The sequence below is a fragment of the Nycticebus coucang genome, chromosome 9 (assembly GCF_027406575.1).
Source record: "Nycticebus coucang isolate mNycCou1 chromosome 9, mNycCou1.pri, whole genome shotgun sequence".
NCBI lineage: Eukaryota > Metazoa > Chordata > Mammalia > Primates > Lorisidae > Nycticebus > Nycticebus coucang.
This window is the reverse complement of record NC_069788.1, coordinates 91,239,249-91,260,302: the sequence shown is the minus strand read 5'-3', so window position 1 is coordinate 91,260,302 and position 21,054 is coordinate 91,239,249. Positions and strand designations below refer to the sequence as shown.

At 50.9% G+C, this 21,054-nt stretch overlaps 1 protein-coding gene across 2 annotated transcripts in view; it reads right to left on the bottom strand.

Annotated features, from left to right (window-relative positions):
• ITPK1 (inositol-tetrakisphosphate 1-kinase) overlaps positions 1 to 19,973 on the bottom strand; it is a 178,531-nt gene extending 158,558 nt beyond the window's left edge. The window contains exons 1-2 of one of the 2 annotated variants that reach the window (XM_053601686.1): positions 19,677 to 19,973; positions 19,131 to 19,361 (exon numbers count right to left, since the gene is read on the bottom strand). In XM_053601686.1, coding sequence (XP_053457661.1) covers positions 19,131 to 19,361; positions 19,677 to 19,951 — 506 coding nt within the window. In that variant the 5' untranslated portion in view covers positions 19,952 to 19,973. Of the gene's footprint in view, positions 1 to 19,130 lie in introns of both variants that reach the window. The other variant, XM_053601685.1, reaches the window with a different exon arrangement.
• Between the last annotated feature and the right edge of the window lie 1,081 nt (positions 19,974 to 21,054).

Sequence of the window (21,054 nt, the reverse complement as noted above, 5' to 3'; positions counted from 1 at the left end):
ATCTACCTGAAACTACTTCTGCCAACTCAGTCCCCAACTCATCTGAGCCCCCAACCCACCCCAAAACTGGTTGCTGATACTCCCATTTTACAGATTAGAAAAGAGAGGCCCTTCATCTATCCAAGGCTCAGTTGCAGGCCTTGGTTCAGAAGCCTAATGGTAAACTCAGGCCAGCACACCTGAAGGCCTCCCACCCAAATGGCACCCATACTGGGAGCTGCAATGCATTTGGGGCTGGAGGTAGAGGGGCCCGAATGAGGCCCCAACCAGCCCAGCCATATGGGGATATGACTCTACTGCATTCCAGGGATGTGCTATGGACTGAATCTTTGCATCCCCCTAAAATTCAGAGTTTGAAATGCTAATCCCCAATGTGATATTAGGAATTGAGGCCTTTAGGAGGTAATTAGGGTCACATGAGGTTATGAAGGTAGAACCCCCATGATGGAATTAGTGCCCTTATAAGATGATGAAGAGACCAGAGCCCTCTCCTCCCACTCGGTACACACACAATGAGAAGGCAGCTTTTTGCAAGCCACAGAGAGAGCTCTCACCAGAAACCAAACCTTCCAGCACCTTGACCTTGGAACTTTCAGAAATGAGAGAAATAAATGCCTGTTGTTTAAGCCATCCAGTCTGTGGTATTTGTTACAACAGTCCAAGCTGACCAAGACAAGGGAAAATGGAAGCCATGAGCTCTGGGGTAGGCTTAGAACCCAAGAAGCAACTGACAAGAAGCTGTTTTCAAGTCTGAGGTTATACTAGAGCAGAAAAGTAAGATTATATTCACATATTATTTTATGAACACTGACAGTTTCAAAGTCAGTGTAAATAAAGAATCGCCTGTAAGCATTATTAAATGAAAAAAGGTAAGCGTAGGAGAGCCACTGTGTGTCATCATATACATCTGCTTGTACAAACCCCATGTCTAAGAAAACACACAAGAAAGTGGCAACACGGCTGCCTCTGGAGACTGGGAGTTGAGCATGAAGGAGACTCACTTTGCACTGTATTCCCTTAGTATAATTTTGTTTTTGGATTTTTTTTCTGTTTACAATGTGAGGTTTTAGGCGGCGCCTGTGGCTCAGTGGGCAGGGCACCGGCCCCATATACCGAGGGTAGCAGGTTCAAACCTGACTCTGGCCAAACTGCAACAAAAAATAGCCGGCGTTGTGGCGGGCACCTGTAGTCCCAGCTACTGGGGAGGCTGAGGCAAGAGACTCGCGTAAGCCCGAGAGTTAGAGGTTGCTGTGAGCCATGTGACGCCACAGCACTCTACCGTGGGCGATAAAGTGAAACTTTGTCTCTACAAAAACAAAAAAAAAAAAGATATGAGGTCTTGATATATATGTTGCCATATGTTGCCCACATTGGATTTGAACTCTTTGGTTCAAGTGATCCTGCCACCTTAGCCTCCCAAGTACCTGTAATTACAGGCACACACCATCACATCCGACTTAATTGAGGTTGATCGTGTATGGTATTACTTTTTTTACTTTTGAGACAAGTCTCACTCTGTCACCCTGGGTGCCATGGTATCACCATAACTCACAGAAACCTCAAACTCTTGGGTAAAGCAATCCTCTTGCCTTAGCCTCCAAGTAGCTGAGACTACAGGCATGAGCCACCATGCCTGGCTAGTTTTTCTATTTTTAGTATTCTTGCTCAGGCTGGTCTCAAACTCCTGAGCTTAGGCATTCCACCTATCTTGGCCTCCCAGAGTGCTAGTATTATAGGAGTGAGCCACCGAGCCCGGCCTTACAGTATTACTTTTTAACAAGTTTTTTTTGTTTTTTTTTTTTTTGCAGTTTTTGGCCGGGGCTGGGGCTGGGGCTGGGGCTGGGTTTGAACCCACCACCTCCAGTACCCAGGGCCGGCACCCTACTCTTTTGAGCAACACAACATTTTTTAAAAATTATGTAAAAAGGGCAGCGCCTGTGGCTCAAAGGAGCAGGGCACTGGCCCCATATGCTGGAGGTGGTGGGTTCAAACCCAGCCCCGGCCATAAAAACTGCAATAAAAAAAAAAATAAAAGTTAACAGAAGTTTTTTTTGTGCTAGTCACAAGTCAGTCCTGAATCTGCCTCAGAGCTTGCACAGAATCTCAGAGGTCAAGTCACCAAGCCTTCTGAAGTTGGTTGCTGCTTTCTATTGCTCTATTTTATCTGACAAACTGAAATGACCCCTCCTCACAGCCTCATGGAACAGACCAGAGGTCCTTCCTCAAGGCTCTTTATTGGCCAAAGACAGCTAGGGTCCAAACTACAGCCCTATCAGCCAAACCACAAGCAATGGTCACAAACTCAGTCACCAGGCCTCTGAGCTGGGGACTCTCAAATGGGGACTGCAGTGCTGGGCCACACAGCCAAACAGGCTCTCTGATCCCCACTCCTGCCACCTGTGCAGCTCCACAAAGCCTTAGAAGCCACTTCAGGACTGTCTAGATCAGGGGTCCTCAAAGTGTGGCCCGTGTGCCACATGAGGCAGTGTGAATTGTATTTGTTCCCGTTTTGTTTTTTACTTCAAAATAAGATATGTGCAGTGTGCATAGGAATTTGTTCATAGTTTGTTGTGTTTTTTTTTTAACTATAGTCCGGCCCTCCAATGGTCTAAGGGACAGTGAATTGGCCCCCTGTTCAAAAAGTTTGAGGACGCCTGGTCTAGATGGCCACAGCAAAGCAGAGGGTCCTCAGTAGCCTTCTCTCCAGAGATTCCCACCAGCAGTGCCTCTACCTAGCTATCTCTGGGGCAGTGCCATTAAAGAAATCTGTCACCTCTGAGAATTCTGGAACACCAAGCAGAGGCAACTACTAGGGGTCAGTAAGCCTAGGGCAAGGGTCTCTTAGTGAGCCTTCTTCTCACTTCCTCTACATTCTAAAAAGGAATGATGAGAGACCCAAATGCCAAAGTAGGCCCCATCATCCTGAGCCTTCTCCTAGCCTCTGGCCCACCCCCTCTGCCTCTTTGCCCAAGGCTTTGGGACTGAAGTCCTAATGTACAGAATAGCCTAGGTTTGTGGCCACAAGCCACTCACTGTCACTTCCTCTTTCCTTCCAGTGGAAATATTTCCCACAGTTCCCACTAGGTCTGCTAGGCAGTGGAAGGGGATAGGACCTGGGTCTGTGCCTCGGAGCTGAGCATCCTAGGCAGGTAGGTGGCCCTCCCTGGACCAATGCTCCTCTCCACTTCCATCAAACTCTAATCAATACTTCACAGCTGTTTCTGGCTCACAGCATCCCTCAGGATCCTGACAGAAAGACACCTACTGGGCGGCGCCTGTGGCTCAGTCGGTAAGGCGCCGGCCCCATATACTGAGGGTGGCGGGTTCAAACCCAGCCCCGGCCAAACTGCAAAACCAAAAAATAGCCGGGCGTTGTGGTGGGCACCTATAGTCCCAGCTACTTGGGAGGCTGAGGCAAGAGAATCGCTTAAGCCCAAAAGTTGGAGGTTGCTGTGAGCTGTGTGAGGCCACGGCACTCTACCAAGGGCCATAAAGTGAGACTGTCTCCACAAAAAAAAAGAAAGAAAAAAAAGAAAGACACCTACTCTGCTCTCCCCTAGCAGGACAGGGCCAGAAGGCAACAAGCTAATTGTGTTTACATAATACAAGATTGTTTTACTCCACAAAATTTCAGTGTCAACACACCAAGGCTCTGCACAGTGACCATGGGGCAGGGAAGACATCATTCTTCTCCCTGAACTCCAGAGCAGCCTTCCCCAAGGCCCCACAAAACCCCATCTCACACAGAGAAAGACATCAGCCCTTTCTCCAGATGCTCACCTGCCCCAGCCACCGAGCCCAGGAGCTCCAGAATCTGCCTATATGTCTCAGACTGGCCATGGGAATAAACAATAGGTTTATCTGAGGAGCAAGGTTAGCCCCAAGAAGTTATTTCAAGGCTGTCCACAACAGCTACTGCAAAGATATCTAGCTGCCTCTGAGAAGTCTGAACAACAAGCAGAGGTACTTATCAGGGCCTTAACCAAGCCCTAGGTCTGACTTTTGGGGATATTCTTCACTCCCCTTTCAAGAGCAACATCCTGGCCCTAGAGAACATGTGTGAACCCTCAGGGCCCCATCTTGAGTCCAGAGCTGAACACTAGTAGAAGCAGCCTTCGCCCAAACTGGCCACTGGAGCTCAGAACTGATGCCACTTCCCCTCCCCCGGCTGCCTAACATCCATACCATTGTCTCTGGAGAACATATCCCCAGCTTCCTTTTGAAGATCCACCCTACCCACACCTACACCATGTAGCAGGGGAAGAGGCATGGGCACCAACTTCCACCCCACACATTGCATTGTCAGCCCCAGCAACTAGTTCAGGAACAGGCATGTGGCCCAGGCCAACAAATTAGAGTCAGAATGACCCCTCATCCCTGAGGCCCTGGAGCCAGCCTGCACAGGTCTGATCCCAGCTCTGCCACCCACAAGCTGTGTAACCCCAAACAAATTATTTAACCCTACTAAAAACACTCACCCTCACAGGATTGCAACGCAGGAACTCAGCACAGGACCTAAAACAGAAGCTGGCTGTAAGGACTCACCTTTCACTGTCTGAGCCTGAGCATGAGGCCAGCATGGAAGAGACCAGAGAAGCAGAGAGACACCAGGTCCCAAGGACTGCCACTTGAGGCCCTGAAGCTACCTACACCTAAAGCCAGAAGACTCCATGGATTTGACACTTCCAGAGCTAATATATCACCTTTGTTATTGAATCCAGTCAGCGCTGAGATTTCAGTACTACACACTGGGCTGAGGGCAGTGGCTCATGCCTGTAATCCTAGCACTCTGGGAGGCCAGGCAGATGGACTGCCTGAGCTCAGAAGTTCGAGACCAGCCAGAGCAAGAATGAGACCCCGTCTCTAAAAATAGCCAAGCATTGTGGCAGGTACCTGTAGTCCCAATTGGAAGCTGATGCAAGAGGATTGCCGTGAGTTATAACACCATGGCACTCTACCCAGGGTGACTCAGACTCTGTCTCAAAAAAATAAAAAATAAAAAATAACCACACACCCCTGCTGCAAGGAATCAGTCATATAGCCAATTTTCTGCCTAGATCTGGCCTCATTCCAACAACTCACCACATCTACTGGTTAATTGAGAGGACAGGAGGACACAGCAATGGGAACAAATTTGAAGGTATGGGGCCCAGTCCACAAGGTCTCATTCCCAGGAAGTCCTGGCCCATTGCTCATGCAGAAGCACCCACAGAACTGCCCATGTACCAGATGGCTGCTTCAGGGAAGGGGACACCCACTTCCTACCCCACCCTTCCCAAGAGAGCATTCCTGGCAAGGTGAGAGGAAAAACCACTGGGACTGGGGATGGGGGCAGCTACTGACCACTTGGGTCCATAAAAAAAAATAATTCATCCAAGCCAGAGATAGGGATCTACCCAAGATGGCACAGAACAGAACAGACCCTGGCCTCACACTCTTTGAGGTTCTCTGGAGTCCAAAGAGATGTACTTGTGGGCTCTAAAGTTGTAGGCCAAATCACTGTGTGCATGAATCTGCAAGGCTAGCCACTCTGGGCTACAAAACCTCATCTGCAAAGACCCCTTGTGGCTCAAAGGTTTTAGGAAGTTACTCATCTAAGATCATGAATCTTTGCACCTCACCCCACAGAGGTGGTTTACTCAGATGTCACCTGTCTGACACAGATGAGGGGCAGCTCTCCCCTTCCTTCCTTCCTTCTTCCTTCCTTGCTTCCTTCCTCTGGCCTGCGCAAGGAAAGAGGGAAGGTCACGTGTGCTTACTAGGAGGAAATTAAGGCCCAGAGAGGAGCCAAAACATACTCAAGATCACCCATCTATCTAATAAGAGGCTGAGTCAGGGTTCAAACCCAACCACAGAGTGGCTCGGTGCCCCTAGCACAGTGGTTACAGTGCCAGCCACATATACCGAGACGGGTGGGTTCAAATCAGGCCTGGGCCTGCCAAACAACAAAACAAAAAAATAGCCAGGCATTGTGGTGGGCGCCTGTAGTACCAGCTACTTGGGAGGCAGAGGCAAGAGAATTGCTTGAGCCCAGGAGCTTGAGGTTGCTGTGAGCTGTGATGCCACGGCACTCTACCCAGGATGACAGCTTGAGACTCTGTCTCAAAAATAAAAAACAACCACAGAGTGAGACACATGTGTCTCCATGGAGCCACATGGAATGCAACACAGACCTACCAAAAAGCTTCTGGACTATGTTCCTCTCTTGCCCCATCTTCTTCCCCAAATATAAGGGATACTCAGACATAAACTGGCAAACAACTCTAGCAACTTTTATCGGCCAATTTTAAACAAGAATAAAAGTGACCATTTACTGAGTGTCTTACCAAGAGTCTGGCTTTCTGTGTTTAGGACTTGCAGTGCCTTAGCTCACCCAATCAGCAAAATTAGACTGCTGCAGGCTGGTATTACACTTCCAATTTTAGGTGCAGAAATTAAAGGCTCAGAAAGATTAAGTCACTTGGTCTAAGGCCATGGGTCTGCCCCAATGAGAATATCCCCAAGAGCCTCTTAGGCTTTTAGAGTCTTTCTGAGGAGCTTCCAAAACTTTCTAGATCTCTAGCTTCAGTAGATAAAGTCCTAAGGTCCCCAAGTATCCCCTAGGAGGCAACAAAAGTGGTTTCTTAAACAGGGGAGTGAACCACATAGCCTTGTCAATACAGGTTCAGAGCATTTCAAGCAGCATGGCAGGCCAGAATGGCAGGATCCATGCAGAGCCTGGGAATCTGGCTGAGGCTGTCTGGATGGAGCATGTCACAAACTAAGGGCCCAAACTCAGCATCCACAGGGTTCTGGGCAGGCCCCCCCCATCAGTCACCCAGCCTGAGTGGGCATCAGTTGAATCAGTGCCTGAGTTTCCTGACACTCTCCAGGCAAGCAGTGCATCCAAATGAAATTAAAAAGAAGAGAAAAAGTAACTAAGGGCCACTGGGGTCGGGTAGCTGGAGAAGAGCTCAGACAAAAGGGAGTAATCTCTGTCTTCATTTAAAAAAATAAAACAAAAAACTCTGTAATGGTCAAGAGTATAGACTACAGAGTCACATGGACTAATACTCAAATCCCACCCCCAGAAGTGACCAGCTAGGAAACCCTGGAAAAGTCACTTACCCTTTCCGAGCCCCAGTTTCCACATATGGGCTGAGCCTTAGAGAGCTGTGTTAAGTGCTCAGCACCATGTCAGGCACAGAGCTGGAGCACAATAACAGGAGCCACTATTATTTCCTGGGCTAAACTCTTCTTGTACCACTTAAATAATGCAGTAACGGATGACCCTGCAGTCATAAGCAAAGGCTTATGTGCACTTTTAGAGGATCTGCTGCAACTCCTCCATGCTACAGGCAGCCACTGTCACCTTCCCCATGAAAACAGAGCACATTCCTCCACAGCAGAGATGCTTTCCAATATATAGGCAAAGGCCAAAAGCTCAGTCCTGGACTGTCCTCTCCTGCAGCTTCAGCCCTTCCCAGAGCAGCAAGGGGACTGGACGCCCAAATCTCCTTGAGCACAGGCTGTGGGTGTGCCCAGGTCAAAGTGAGAAAAAGGGTGCCTGGGAGCCAATTTTGCAAGAACCAAAACTTCCTTCCAATAGGACCCCATGCCACCGTCCAGATCTTCCCACAAGACGGCAGCAACAGGCCTCAGATGATTCCATCTGAGAAAAGGCCAGAATGCCTTTTCTTCTCCAGGATCCCATGATGAAATTAGGACTTCCAGGTTCAGTCTAAGCTTCCCCACTTGCCAGCTCTACAACTTGGAGCTAACCACATGTTCTCTGTAGGCCTTCATTTCCACACCTGTAAGATGCGTAAGGAGTGGATTGAAGATGAAATTTCACCTAGAAAGAAACCAGCAGTCCCACATTTCTCTATTCCTCACAAAGAAACCCACAAGCCAGGTATGGTGTGCACCCATACTCCCAACTACTTAGGAGACTGAGGCAGGAGGATCACTTGAGCCTAGGATTTTAAGACCAGCCTGGGCAACACAGTGAGACCCTGTCTCTTTAATAATAATAATAATAGTAAGTCTCAGCTTCTGTAGCTCAGGAGCTAGGGTGCCAGCCACATACACCAGAGCTGGCAGGTTCAAATCCAGCCTGGGCCTGCCAAACGATAACAACTACAACAAAAAATTAGCTGGGCATTCTGACGGGCACCTGTAGTCCCAGCTACTTGGGAGAGTAAGGCAAGAGAATCACTTAAGCCCAAGAGTTTGAGTTGCTGTGAGCTGTGACGCTACAGCACTCTACCTTGGGCGACATGGTGAGACTCTATCTCAAAAAATAATAATTAAAAATGACAAGAAAAGAAAAGGGAACTCATGAGCCTAGAATCCTAGATTAATCCAGCCTGGCATACTGTGGGAAACAGCTGCTTGGTGGCTGAACAACTGCCCTGAAGGGCACCCCAAAGCATCCCTGGTGATCAAGGGGCCTCTGCAGTGCTCACCGCTGTATCAATCCCCCGAACCAGGAGCACCCAGCATACAAGAAGCATGCAGGAAGCACTCAATAAGTACACGTCATATGAGTGCTTAAAGAAATGAATGGGGTGGTTTTTAAGAAGAAAATGAAGGGCCTACCCAGATTCACTCCAGGGAAAGGGAAGGCTCAGGAACCTACCCTAGGACAGGGCCCCAAGGTAGGGGCCGGATGTTTCCACACCTCTGCAGCCTAGCCCTCAACTGCTGGAAACAGGGTGTGAGGCAGAAATGAAAATGAAACTGCCACACGAGCACACTCTCTGCACCCTTGCACCCATCTACCGTCCCCTGACTCACCCAGGAAGTGGAGAGCTGCTCAATGGCACTGAAAGACACCCCCTCCCTGAAAAAGACTGCCTGGGGCTCCCGCCAGAGATGTGTCAGAGGCCCTGCCCTAGCCTTGGGAGGGCAGAAGGGCAGGTGAGGTGGCCTCCTAGGTGAGGGATCCTATCATTCACTAAGCATCTGCCATGCTCACTAGCCCTACAGTGGGTGTTCTATGCCCACTTTACAGATGGAAGAGTGGAGGCTCGAGGAGGCAGAATGACTTGCCCACTCATCTGAGCCAGCTGGGCGAATCTCCTGCTCCAAGTTCACTGCTAGCTCTACCATCCACCATTCCACTGGACCCAACAACAGCACACACAAGACGCTCAGAAAAGAACTCCTTGGTTTTCTTCTGAAGCTCATGATGACTGGATGTTCCTTTCAAGACAAAGGTGTGGAAACAGCATGGTTTTAGGAGGCAACCAGCCTCATAGGCAAATGCCAGCTCTACTTCCCACAGCTAAGTGACCAAGTAGGTCACCTGGCCTCTCCCTGACCCCCAGAATTCTCTTCTAGCATACACCAACCGTCTTGGAGGGTAGTTTTCCCATCTGCAATTAGCACCTGGCCCGTGGAAGGTTCTTAATATCCTCTGGGATCCAGCATGAGCCACAATGTACAAGAGAGCAGAAGGGAGGCTCAACACAGTCCTCAGAAGCACCCTGGGCCACCTGAACAGGCCTCAAGTGCCAGCAGCCTAAGTTCCAAAAACACCTAACTGACCCCAGGCTGCACGAGGACTGATGCAGCGTCAACTGCAGAGAAAACACCAGGAGCTGCACATCTGGCCAGGCCAGTCCCCAGGAATGTCTCCGTGCAGAACTAGCTCCTTAAGTACTTGCCAGGGCAAACCACAAGCCAGAGGCAAAAAAAATCTTACAAGGTTTCTTTAGGGAAGAGATTTCACAAACAAACGGTAGCAACAGCAGGCGGGATCTGGGCAGGAGACCTGGTGCCCCTGCCTTGCCTTCCTCCTACGTGATGGGGCTCAAAAGAGGCATCAGATGGCCAATTTCCCAGCATAAGCTCTAGGGATGAGACCCGGGAGTCAACATTCATGGAGCTGGGACTCTCAGGATGCGCCAGCCTGGAAAGCTTTGGCTCAGACATGCCCTCCTACAGAGCCACTGTCCCGAGAAGCCTGCAGCAAAGAGACTGGTTCAGCCTTGGTTAACTTGATGCTTCCCTGCACCTAACAGTTTTGGGGGATTTTTTTGTTTGAAATGGAATCTCACTATGTCACCCTGGGTAGAGTACTGTGGTGCCACAGCTCACAGCAACCTCCAACTCTTTGGTCTAAGCGACTCTCTCGCCTCAGCCTCCCAAGTAGCTGGGACTACAGGTGCCTGCCACAACACCCGGCTATTTTTTGTTGCAGTTGTTTAGCTGGCCCAGGCCGTGTTCAAACCCGCCACCCTCAGTGTATGTGGCTGGCGCCATAACCACCGTGCTACGGGCACCAAGCCTGTACCTGACAGTTTTAGGGAGAGGTCTGGTGACACACTTTAGGAAATGACAATTTGAGTTTCCTCTAAGAATTATCAGGGCACATCCAAGCAGATCCCCAGCCCCCTTCCCTGTATAATCTTTATCTCAGAGGGGTAGACTCAGGATATGTCATTCTCACTAATGCCCAGGCGCCTTTTTTCTCAGGCAAATTTGGCAAACACCTACTTGGAGGAAGACAAATGACTGCCAAAGAGCACAAGCGTCAGGTGTGGCTTCCATCCACCTCCTGGTGCACTTGACGCCTAATTTTGGCTTTGGGAAAGGTCAGTTCACCAAAGGTCCATCTACCCACCAGCCCAGCACAGAGCTCAGAGGCTGGAGTAAGCTAGACAAAAGAAGACCATTAGCCCTTCTGTCCCAGGCCCCCAGAGCACAGCTGCAGTCTCCCGCAGGTGGGAGGAAGATTGCACTGTCAGGATCACACTGTCAGGGAACAAGGCTTTGTAAGGACACCCTGATGCCCCCTTTGACCACCCTGTCTGAAGTGAAACTGGCCTGTAGTTATGCCCAGAGCTGCCTGCTCTTCAGTCCACGTGGAACCCAGGCTTTATGACAGAGGCGGGCCCAGGTATGTGACCCCCAGGCAGTGAACACTGCCCACCTTGTGGGTCTTTTAGCTCCTGGAGGAAGCACTCAGCCCTTCTTACTGAGTGTCACCTCCTCAGAGTACAAAGGGGCCACAGCCCCTACTGCCCCGGTTCTCCCCTATTTGCACGCATCCTGGCTCTAATTACATCTCGCAGCATTTCCACTGCATCTGAGCACTCGTTTACCTTCACCTCCCCTAGCGCACGAGGGCGAGGACCAGCACCAAGCAGGACCAGGGCTAGCTGGGGCAGACACTCATGCTTTGCTGAATGAATAAAAGAATAAAGCTGACAGCCCCTCCCTGACCTGATACCCACCATCCCTTACACAACTCTCCCACCACTGGGTGTTCTTTTCTAGCCCAGAGCACTCCTGAGTCACAAACGGCTTTGGCTGAGCCACAGGGACATGGAAAAGGCAGTTCCCTGATCCACTAACAGACCAGAAAATACTCTCCTATGTGTGGGCACTGGGGCTTCAGCAAATACAGCTGCCAAAATCTATACCTTCATAGAATGAACCTTTAAAAGGGGAGACAATGAGCTTGGCACCTATAGCTCAGTGGCCAGGGCGCTGGCCACATACACCAGACCTGGGGAATTCAAACCCAGCCCAGGCCTGCCAAACGATAATGACAACTACAACCAAAAAATACCCGGATGTTGTGGCGGGCGCCTCTCAGATACTTGGGAGGCTGAGGCAAGAGAATCACATAAGCCCAAGACTTTGGGGTTGCTATGAGCTATGACGTCACAGCACTCTATAGAGGGCAACACAGTGAGACTCTGTCTCAAAAGAAAAAAAGGGGGAGCGGAGGCAGACAATGAACAAGTCAGAGAGAAAGAATGGGCCCAGTGGTGAGGGCCACTAAGCACTCGTGAAGAGTCTGGGAGCTTCCCAAAGCTGTTTTGAGGAAGTCCTTTGGCCTGTGTGTCCTGATTCACCCTGGAGGGGCAGCTGATAGCACTAGGTAAGCTCCGCCAGCAAGTGCCCTGGAACACCCTAAGCAGTACCAGGGTGGGGCACCCAGCCTTGTGCTGCTGGGGAGTGGGGGGATTCTGTGGGGCAGGCACAGTCTGGGGCCCCCTGACAGGAGTGATTCTCAAATCTCCATATCCCCACTGGATCTCTAACAGATCCACCCTAAAATCAGGAGGGAGGGCGGCTCCTGTGGCTCAGTGAGTAGGGCGCTGGCCCCATATACGGAGGGTGGCAGGTTCAAACCCAGCCCCGGCCAAACTGCAACAAAAAAAATAGCCAGGCATTCTGGAAGGTGCCTGTAGTCCCAGCTACTCAGAAGGCTGAGGCAAGAGAATCGCCTAAGCCCAGGAATTGGAGGTTGTTGTCAGCTGTGACACCACAGCACTCTACCGAGGACAATAAAGTAAGACTCTTGTCTCTAAAAAATATATACATATATAATAATATAAAATAAAATAAAACCAAGAAATCAGGAGGGAATGCTCCTGGGGCCATCACCATTATTAAGGCCTGTGAGGCCCTGCTGAGGAGATACAGGTACAAAGGGCGGCCTTTTCTTAACAGGCTCAGGGCAGGCAAGAGGAGGCCTAGAAGAGACTCTTATGGCCCAATGGGAATGGTGTGGCCGTTCTGATAGGCACCCTGGTCCACCACCCTGGAGGCAGGTCCTGATCACAGGGAGGCTTCAACCACTGGCTACTGGGGAGCACAGGTTTTAGAGGGCAGTCGGCTCTTACTACATCCTCACTATGTGACCTTGGACCAGCCACTTCAACCCTGGGCCTGAGTCTCCTTCTTGGGAATCAAACATCCCCCTCCCTGCCAAAAGCAAGGCCACACACATCCAGACCAGCTCTCCAAGCTGCCAGAGGAGGAAGGAATCCATGGGGGGGGTAGGGGAAGGGTTTAAGACAGTGGCTTTGCAAAGGAAGGTAGGAGGCGCACAGCTCCTGAATGATAATTTGCTGTCTAAAATGAAGATTACTATTTTAAAAGGAGATGCTATCACATTCCCTCAAAAGCTAGCTTACCAGCTGAATTCAAAATGAGTGGGAGCTATTCACACCCAACTGTTTAGAAACTACACTCAAAGGCCCTTCACTAAGTATTAGCCAAATGCCCCAAACTGCTAAACCATGTTGGAGAAGTAACCAGTGGAGGCAGGACTGCATGATGGTTAGAGACAGGGTGCTCAGCCTGGTGAGCTGAGCTCTGCCCCATGCCTGCCTAAAGCAGTCAGTGCCTTGAACCACACTATCATAAAAGAAATGCAAATCCAGAGTACCATTTCTCACCCATGTATCTGTGCCCAGCCATGATGAGGAGGGTGTGGATAACAGGCCCTCCCGTTCACTGCCACTGAAACAGCGAAATCTCTTCATCAGCAGTTTCAGAAGGCATATGAAAAAGTAAAATGCCCTTGCCCTTTGACCCAGCACTCACCCGCTTACCATAGGGCACATAGGTGAGGGAACAGAGCATTACCATGCTGCCTCTACCAGCAAAAGCCAACCCCAGGTGAAGAAACGCAGTCTAGCTTTTAAGAGCTAGACCATGCAGCCATTATTTAAAAATGGCTCAATGGGCCAGGTGTGGTGGCTCACACCTGTAATGCTAGCACTCTGGGTGGCTGAGGTGAGAGGATTACATGAGGTCAGGAGTTAAAGACCAGCCTGAGCAAGAGTAAGACCCCATTTCTACTCAAAATAGAAAAATTATCTGGGCTTAGGGGCAGGTGCCTGTAGTCCTAGCCACTCATGAGGCTGGCGTAGGACAATTACTTGAGCCCAGGAATTTGAGATTCCAGTGAGTTGTGATGATGCCACTGTACTCTGGCATCAGAGCCTGGGTGACAGAGTGAGGCTCTGTCCCAAATTAAAAAAAAGAGAGAGAGTAACAGTAAGCATGAAGAGACCCACACATACGCACCACCACGGTTTGCACAAGCACCTGTGCAGACAGGCTGTCCCTAAGTAACCGGAACTCAGGAATAAGAAGGAAAAAGGCTGACATTTTACTGTGTACTTTGAGTCCTCTGAATTTTAACATATGCGTGGATTAAATATTCAAAAATATACTGAAAACAGCAGTAATATGATTACTAATGAAGACTCTTGGCACTTTCAGGAAAGCCAGCACAAACTCTTCTCAAAAGTATCATCTTCCATTAACATAATTTTCTCAGCTTCTCCATCCATAAAATAAGTGAGGACGGCACCCCCACTTCAGAAGGCAGGGCTATAGATTCAGATGGGCAAGTGCTGAAGGAGTACAGAGCCCTGCAGTGATGGCTGGACAGCCACTAGCAGGATAGGGCCCCCTCTCCTCAACCATGCCCACCAACCTGAGCTTCAAATCCACAAACCCTACACCCCAGCAAGATGATCAGTCGCATCCATTGCCAACTTCAGGGTTGCCTATAAATTGCCAAAATAAGACCACTAAATTTACAAATACCAAAGGTCCCTAAGTAGAGCGGCATCCATAGGCAGAGACCCACCCACTCGCTCCCCAAGGACAACAATAACAATAGCAACAACCATTTACTGAGTTTCAGGCACTATCCTAGGTACTTCACCTGTTCAGTAAGTTCACTTATCTAACACTCTCAACAACCCTAAGCTAAGTACTGTTATCACCCTCACTGTACACACAGGAAAGTGAGGACCAGAGGGGCAAGGAATGTGCCCAAGGTCACGTGGGTGGTCAGCATGGAGCCAGGCCTGAAACCCAAGCAGTCCCATCAATAGACAACTGGTGGCCAGAAGGATGTTTCCTCCCACTTGAAGTCCAGGGTGCTCCCTAGGAGGCTGGCAGAGGTGTTTATTTATAAGGCTGGGTTATGGATATTCCCACTGCTGCAAAGGAAACCTAAGTCAGTATCTCCTCCCACCTCTGCATCCCAGAAATGGTGACAAACCCAGACATTAAAACAAAGAAAAGAATACCCACCCACACACCAGCATCACTTAATTCTGGAAAAGTCCTCCTCCCTCCAAGGACACACACTCTCCCAAAAGAATTCCAGCCCAGAATGCTAAGCCTCCGAGCAAAAAGGGACCTTCAAGATGAACCTATTTTAAAGGAAGAAATGTAGGGCCTGAAGTGAAGGGACAGGCTCAGTGGCAGTCTACACTTCCCCTGGCATGCCTCCTGGGCAACCTGGACTCCAGAAGGTGCTCAGTAAACATGAACATCATAGAACTCCTCAGTCCCTTCAGAGGGAACTGTACAAACAGGTCCTCCGTGAGAGATACCATGGTCTGAGACTGCTCCATAAACATGTTTCCTGCAAGCCGAGTTGGCCCTGCGAGCATCCAAGTCTCTCAAAGGTCGGGACTTCATAGACATTCTTCTACTTTGGGGTCCTCCAGGAGGCCCTGCTGGCCTAACCTCAGCAAAGAAGAGACATTTAATAAAGGAGGCCACATTCTTCAGTAAACAGGCCTCGAAACTGAACTCAGGGAGGCTCTCTCATGGCGGCACAAGTCTCTTACACTCCCTGAGCCTCAGTTTCCCCCTCCCTACCTCCCTGGGTTGGTGGGAGGATTAAGTGAGGTGAGGTACCTGGAAGCACTTCATTAAAAGTCAGCTATTATTAGAAAGATGAGGGCAGCGCCTGTGGCTCAGTGAGTAGGGCGCCGGCCCCATATGCCGAGGGTGGAGGGTTCAAACCCAGTCCCAGCCAAACTGCAACAAAAAAATAGCCGGGCGTTGTGGCGGGCGCCTGTAGTCCCAGCTGCTCGGGAGGCTGAGGCAAGAGAATTGCGTAAGCCCAAGAGTTAAGAGGTTGCTGTGAGCTGTGTGACACCACGGCACTCTACCCGAGGGCGGTACAGTGAGACTCTGTCTCTACAAAAAAAAAAGAAAGATGAGATTCATCCACATTTCATACCCAAAGGTTTCGTGAAGTCATACGCCTCTTTGACCACCGCCTACAATGCAGGTTCAGCCACAGAAAAGAATGGGAGAAGAAAAGGAGTTGGAGGAGAGGCACAGAAAACACAAACAGAGGGGGGCCTGGCTCAGCCAGTATTCCCCAACAGGACATGGTAGAGAACTACAAAACTTAAAAATTATTTCCAACTAACAACTATATTTCTTTACTCTCCTTCTGAAGCTACTTCTGGGATCTTGAAAAAGACACAAAGAGTGGGTGTGAGGGAACTGAAAGGCTGCTCCTGATTAACAAGGAAAAGCAGGTGAGAGGGGCAGAAGAGAACACAACCAGAGCCTGTCTCTGCAGAGAGGAAGACACAGAAGACAGCACCAGGAACAAACAGTACCACTGAAAAAACACATGGCTTCAAAAGCCCATCTGCTGGCTAGACAGAGGCCCCTTCCCACCAGCGCACTCATTTGAAAAGTCTGGCCCTTGTGCCTGGTAGGTGGGACACTTCCCAGGACTTGGTTGCAACCACCTACTGTTGCTGTCAATGTTCACTGCCCCCTCAGAGAACAAGGCATCACGCTTGCCAAGGGACTCAGCCTTGTAAGGAAAGTGTCCCTGACTAAATAGCAGCAGCTGGACCCCTGCGACGATAATGAGTGAGTCCACCTTATTGCTAGAAGTACCCAAGGAGAAAGGCTCTGTCAGAGCAAATCGCAAGGTCGCCAGTTTGTACCCATTTTAGAAGTTAAGGGGAAAGTGCAAGAATATGGAGCCTGCCCCTTTCTCACACCTTTTTCACCATCTGTAAAACAAAGGGTCTGGATGAGGTGATCTCCAACATCTCTTCCTGCTCTACAATTTTTACAAATCCTAACATTCAGCTAAACAATTCATCCCAGGCTGGACCATTCAGGTCATCCCCTGGCTCTGGCCCAAACATGCAAAGCAGAGCTTCGTCCTTTGCAAACATCTCTGGACTGTTCAATTAGGGAACTCATAGACAATTCATCATCCATCAATAGAGAAGCCCTGCAACCCCAGATTCTAAATGTTGAAAACACGATAATGTCCATTCACACTGTCTCTCTGGCCACTAAGATCCCACTGACCTTAACACCAAGCAAAACAGCAGCAAAGGGCTCTCTAGTCACCAGCTCAACAGTTGGAACATTTTGCAGCCAGCATAAAAATGTGGCCACCAGGGGGCACTGCCCTGAAAGTAATAAAGAAACAAAAACTCTTTTTGGTGTTTTTTCCTTCTTACACTTAAGTGGCAAAACACCTAAAGCTTCCCTAATGAAAACACGAAGCAGGTTTCCTAGAGTTCTAGAATGGCCTAGATGTCTTCTGCCTTTTGTTTGAAATCAATATTTTGGCCAAAAAAAGGCAACTAGACTTTGAACACAACAACCCTTTTCGGGAAATTAACACTCTACTCCCCACTTCCCCTAAGAATGGTTGACACCATAGCTTGCTCTGATCCTCCCACCCCTTTAAAGGCTGAGGGTTCACAAGATAGGCTAGCCAATCTGTAGGTCCAGCATGAGGACTCAGTTGTGCATCTTGGTAAGGAATGTTTCGCTAGAGCTACCTAATTATAGAGTAAAACATACCAACCCAATGACAAGTCTAAAGCTTTAGTTGCAGACACAGAATGACACAACTACAGACAGACAGCAGTAAAAAGTGAGCAAGGCATTAACTGGGATTTCCCAGGTTTTATATGACTGCCAGAGGGGAGCTCTGGCACCTCTTATCAGAACTGGACTTCAAGAACATGCCAAAGGGTCTCCAAATTTCTTCAGTGTCTAGGGTCCTTTCCACAAGTGTGTATATCCACAGTGCAATGTTCAAGTATTCTGTAATGTTCCCAAAGCCCTAGAACCCATTTTCAAAGCTTTAAGTAGCTTCTGATTTCCTTGTGAATTCCAAGGGCCACTCCGCATTCCCTACACTATGAAAAACTTCCTTTCTCTTAGGGATACAAGCCTGGGAGAAGACTGCCTACCACAGCCCCAGACTAAGGGATGCAAAACCAAGAGCTATTAAAAAAATAAACAAGCTGCGCCCCTCAAGCTTCAAGGAGAAGAAGGCCTGTGGGGCTTGCAAGGGCAAAGAAGCAGGAAGCCCTTGGGACAGGCATGAGGCACAGAGATGCTACCAGGCCCATCTGCACATGCCAGCTCAGGTCAGACACTGGCCCAGGCACATCAGGGGATAAGGAAACCCAACTATTCAATTCTCTAAGATCTCTGGGAACCCCACAGGGACTACAATTCAAATAGGGCCCATTTTAAAAAATCAAATCTACCAGGAGGTGCCTGTGGCTCAGTGGGTAGGGCAGAAGGTTCAAACTCAGCCCCGGACAAACTGCAACAAATAAATAAAAATCAAATCTACCAAGCAGAAACACTGCATCACAAAAGGTTTCTACCTGGAGTCTGCAAAAGCCTCCTAGAGCTGGATTCTCTTACGCTTTCATTGACAACTGGATTTAACTAACAGCTTCTCAGAAGCAAAGTCACAGTCATGGACCAAGGCGAGGCCTACCCGACCTAAGACTCAGTACTTCTGTAATTTATTAAGAATACCATCTCTTAAATACCGGAGACGCCACCAGGAGCACCATCAAGGTGGGAGGGGGGCGCACAGCCTGAATGGTGGAAAGCCATTGTACACCACAAGAAATTCATTTATCCAGCACCTTCTGCAGCAGCCACTCCCTAGCCGTGGGACCCCAGGCGGGGTACCCTACCTCTCTGCTGAACAGTCGCCCTGGACATATGTCCCAGTTCACCACCCTGGCCAATTTGCAAGCCTGCTGTAAGGCTCTAATGAGACAGCAAATCACATACATGTCAAGTATTGCTACTTGCTTCAGAAGGGCTTAAGCCAGTGCTATGCAATGACAGCTTCAAGAACCAAGCTTACACGGACACGTAGTAGGTGCCCACGAACGTTGGTGCCCTTCTCCAATAAATGGAAGGGGACGAAGGAAGAAAAACACTCGGGTCCCAAAATACTCCCCTCCCCGAGCCGCAGCGTGGACTCCCCCATTTCCCAGGTCCCTCCGCCAACCTTCTACAGCACTCCCACCGCGCCCGGGGCAACGGGGGCCTCCCCAGCGGGGTCACAGTGCACCTGAGAGCCCCGGTTGGTCCCAGCCTCCTCGCCCGTACTGGCCACCACTGCTCTCGAACACAGCCGGCGGCCCACAGCCACCTGGCCACTCGGACTCAGTCTCCCCGCGCGCCGCTTCTTCCCGTTTTGCTCTAACCTCCCAAAACAACCGCTGAGGCTGGACCGGGCTCAGGCCAGGGGTCCCGGGCGCCCGAGCCGCGTAGCTCCTTACCTGCACAGCTCGGCGAAGGCCTGGAAATTGAGCTTCTTGATTTTCTTCTCGCTCAGCCAGTAGCCAACTCTCTTTCCTTTCAGAAAGGTCTGCATCTTCCTCTTCGGGCGGGGAACCTGGGTCCGGAGGAAATCGCCCACAGGCCGAGTCTGGCGGCCCGGCGCGCGCCGCGAGCGTGCGGGCACCTCCTCCCGGCGGCGGGGACGCGGAACGGGCTCCGGACGCGCAGTCCTGCGGGGAGGGGCGGGCAGGGGCGGGGCGGGCGCGGCAGGCGGCGGGGAGGAGGGAGCGGCGCTCAGCGCGGAACGCCACTGGCTGAGCCGCGCGGGGCCGCCCGCAACGCCGCCGCCGCCCGCGGAGCTCACGCCCGCCAGTACGCCCGCGAGCGCCTCGCCACCGCGGGCTGCAGCTGGGGCCTTCGCGGACACCGCCCTGGCCCAGCGTGCCTCCCTTCGGGGCGCGCAGGCCCGAGCCACACGCCCTCCGGCAGCGGCTGACGCGCAGCCTCTGCGCCCTCCTTCCCTCCGCCCTCCAGCGCCGGGGTACCTGGCCCGTGTGCTGCGTTCGGCGGCTGCCAACCGGGCGAGTACCCTGCGGGCGTCCTCGGACCCCGGCAGAGCGTACGCGGCTGTCCGGGTCTCCTGTCCTCCCCTCCCGCCGCCACTTCTTCTTCGGCCTCGTACTCGCGTGCAGCCCGCCGAGAAGGGGGCGGCAAGCGCCCGCGCACACGCGGAGCCCGGCCGCGCCGCCCCGCGCTGACCCGGCCGGCCGGCCGCTGGAGCCCAGCGGGCGGCGAGGGCGCGCGGTGGGGCAGCCGCCATGGGGCAGCGCCGCCTGCCGCCTCTTAAAGGCGCCGCGCCAGCCAGGAGCAATTACTTGGAGCTTGTTTCCGTCGACAGGGTGGGAGTGCAGGAGTGTTTTTAAGGAGGCTCTTACCAAGTAGTTTTACTTTTTGGATGGGCGAAGCCAGAGAATCCAGCTATGGGCATTTCCTGCCTGTCCTTTGTGGGTGATTGAGCCTCTTGAGTTTCGTTGCTCGGAAGCATCTCTGTACCGCTGTGTTCAGCTTCCCCAAGCCAATTCATTGCAACTGCAAGCGGCGGACGGACACGTTCAGTGAGATCACCTGTCTTCCCCCCAGGCCCACACCGTGGGCCCTGGGAAGGGGTAGAACACCCGGGGGCCTTTCCAGCCAGAGGACATTGACCACCAATACAATTTGGGTCCCCTTCAAGGGAGGGGGAAAAGGGTGGGAAATAGAAGCAGCAAAACTAAGGGATATCCCCGGGAGATCCTCTTTCTTTTGGGGTGCAGTCAGTGTGGTCTCTGCATCCTGTATTCTCTACACCCGGCGGGCCTGCCCGCCGTGCCCTGGGAGGAGGGCGTGCCTGCTGCAAAGAGCTTCTGGTTTAGAGAGAAGAAATAGATATTTCTTCTGAAGCCGGGGCAGAAAAAAAATGGATTCCTATGGAAGGAAGTTCCAAGAAAGTTTCAGAGGAGACATTGATGCTAGCAGTGGAAAGTACAGGGGAAGAGTTTGCATTGAAGCTGGAAGAAATGAAAGAGCCACATGGTTAGGGAGTGACAAAGACTCTCTTCTTAACCAAACTTGAGTGCTGTTCCTCTGAGCCCACTTTCTGATTAGGCCCTGACCTTGGGCTCCGTCCTTGACTGGCTTAGTCCTGTTTTAGCAAGAACCCTGCTGAGTTAGGAAGACCCTCCACCCTTGGTGTGTGATCATCCTGGCCTGCCTGCAATAAGAATCCTATCAAGTCAACTGAGCCAAAATCCCCCAGCCTTGCTGTTTCCACTTAATAGCTTTCCATCCACTGATGGTCCCCTGCGTCTGCTCCTTGGCTATAGATTCCCACTTTTTCTTGTGTCAGAGTTGAGCTCACTCTCTTCCCACTGCAAAATCCCATTG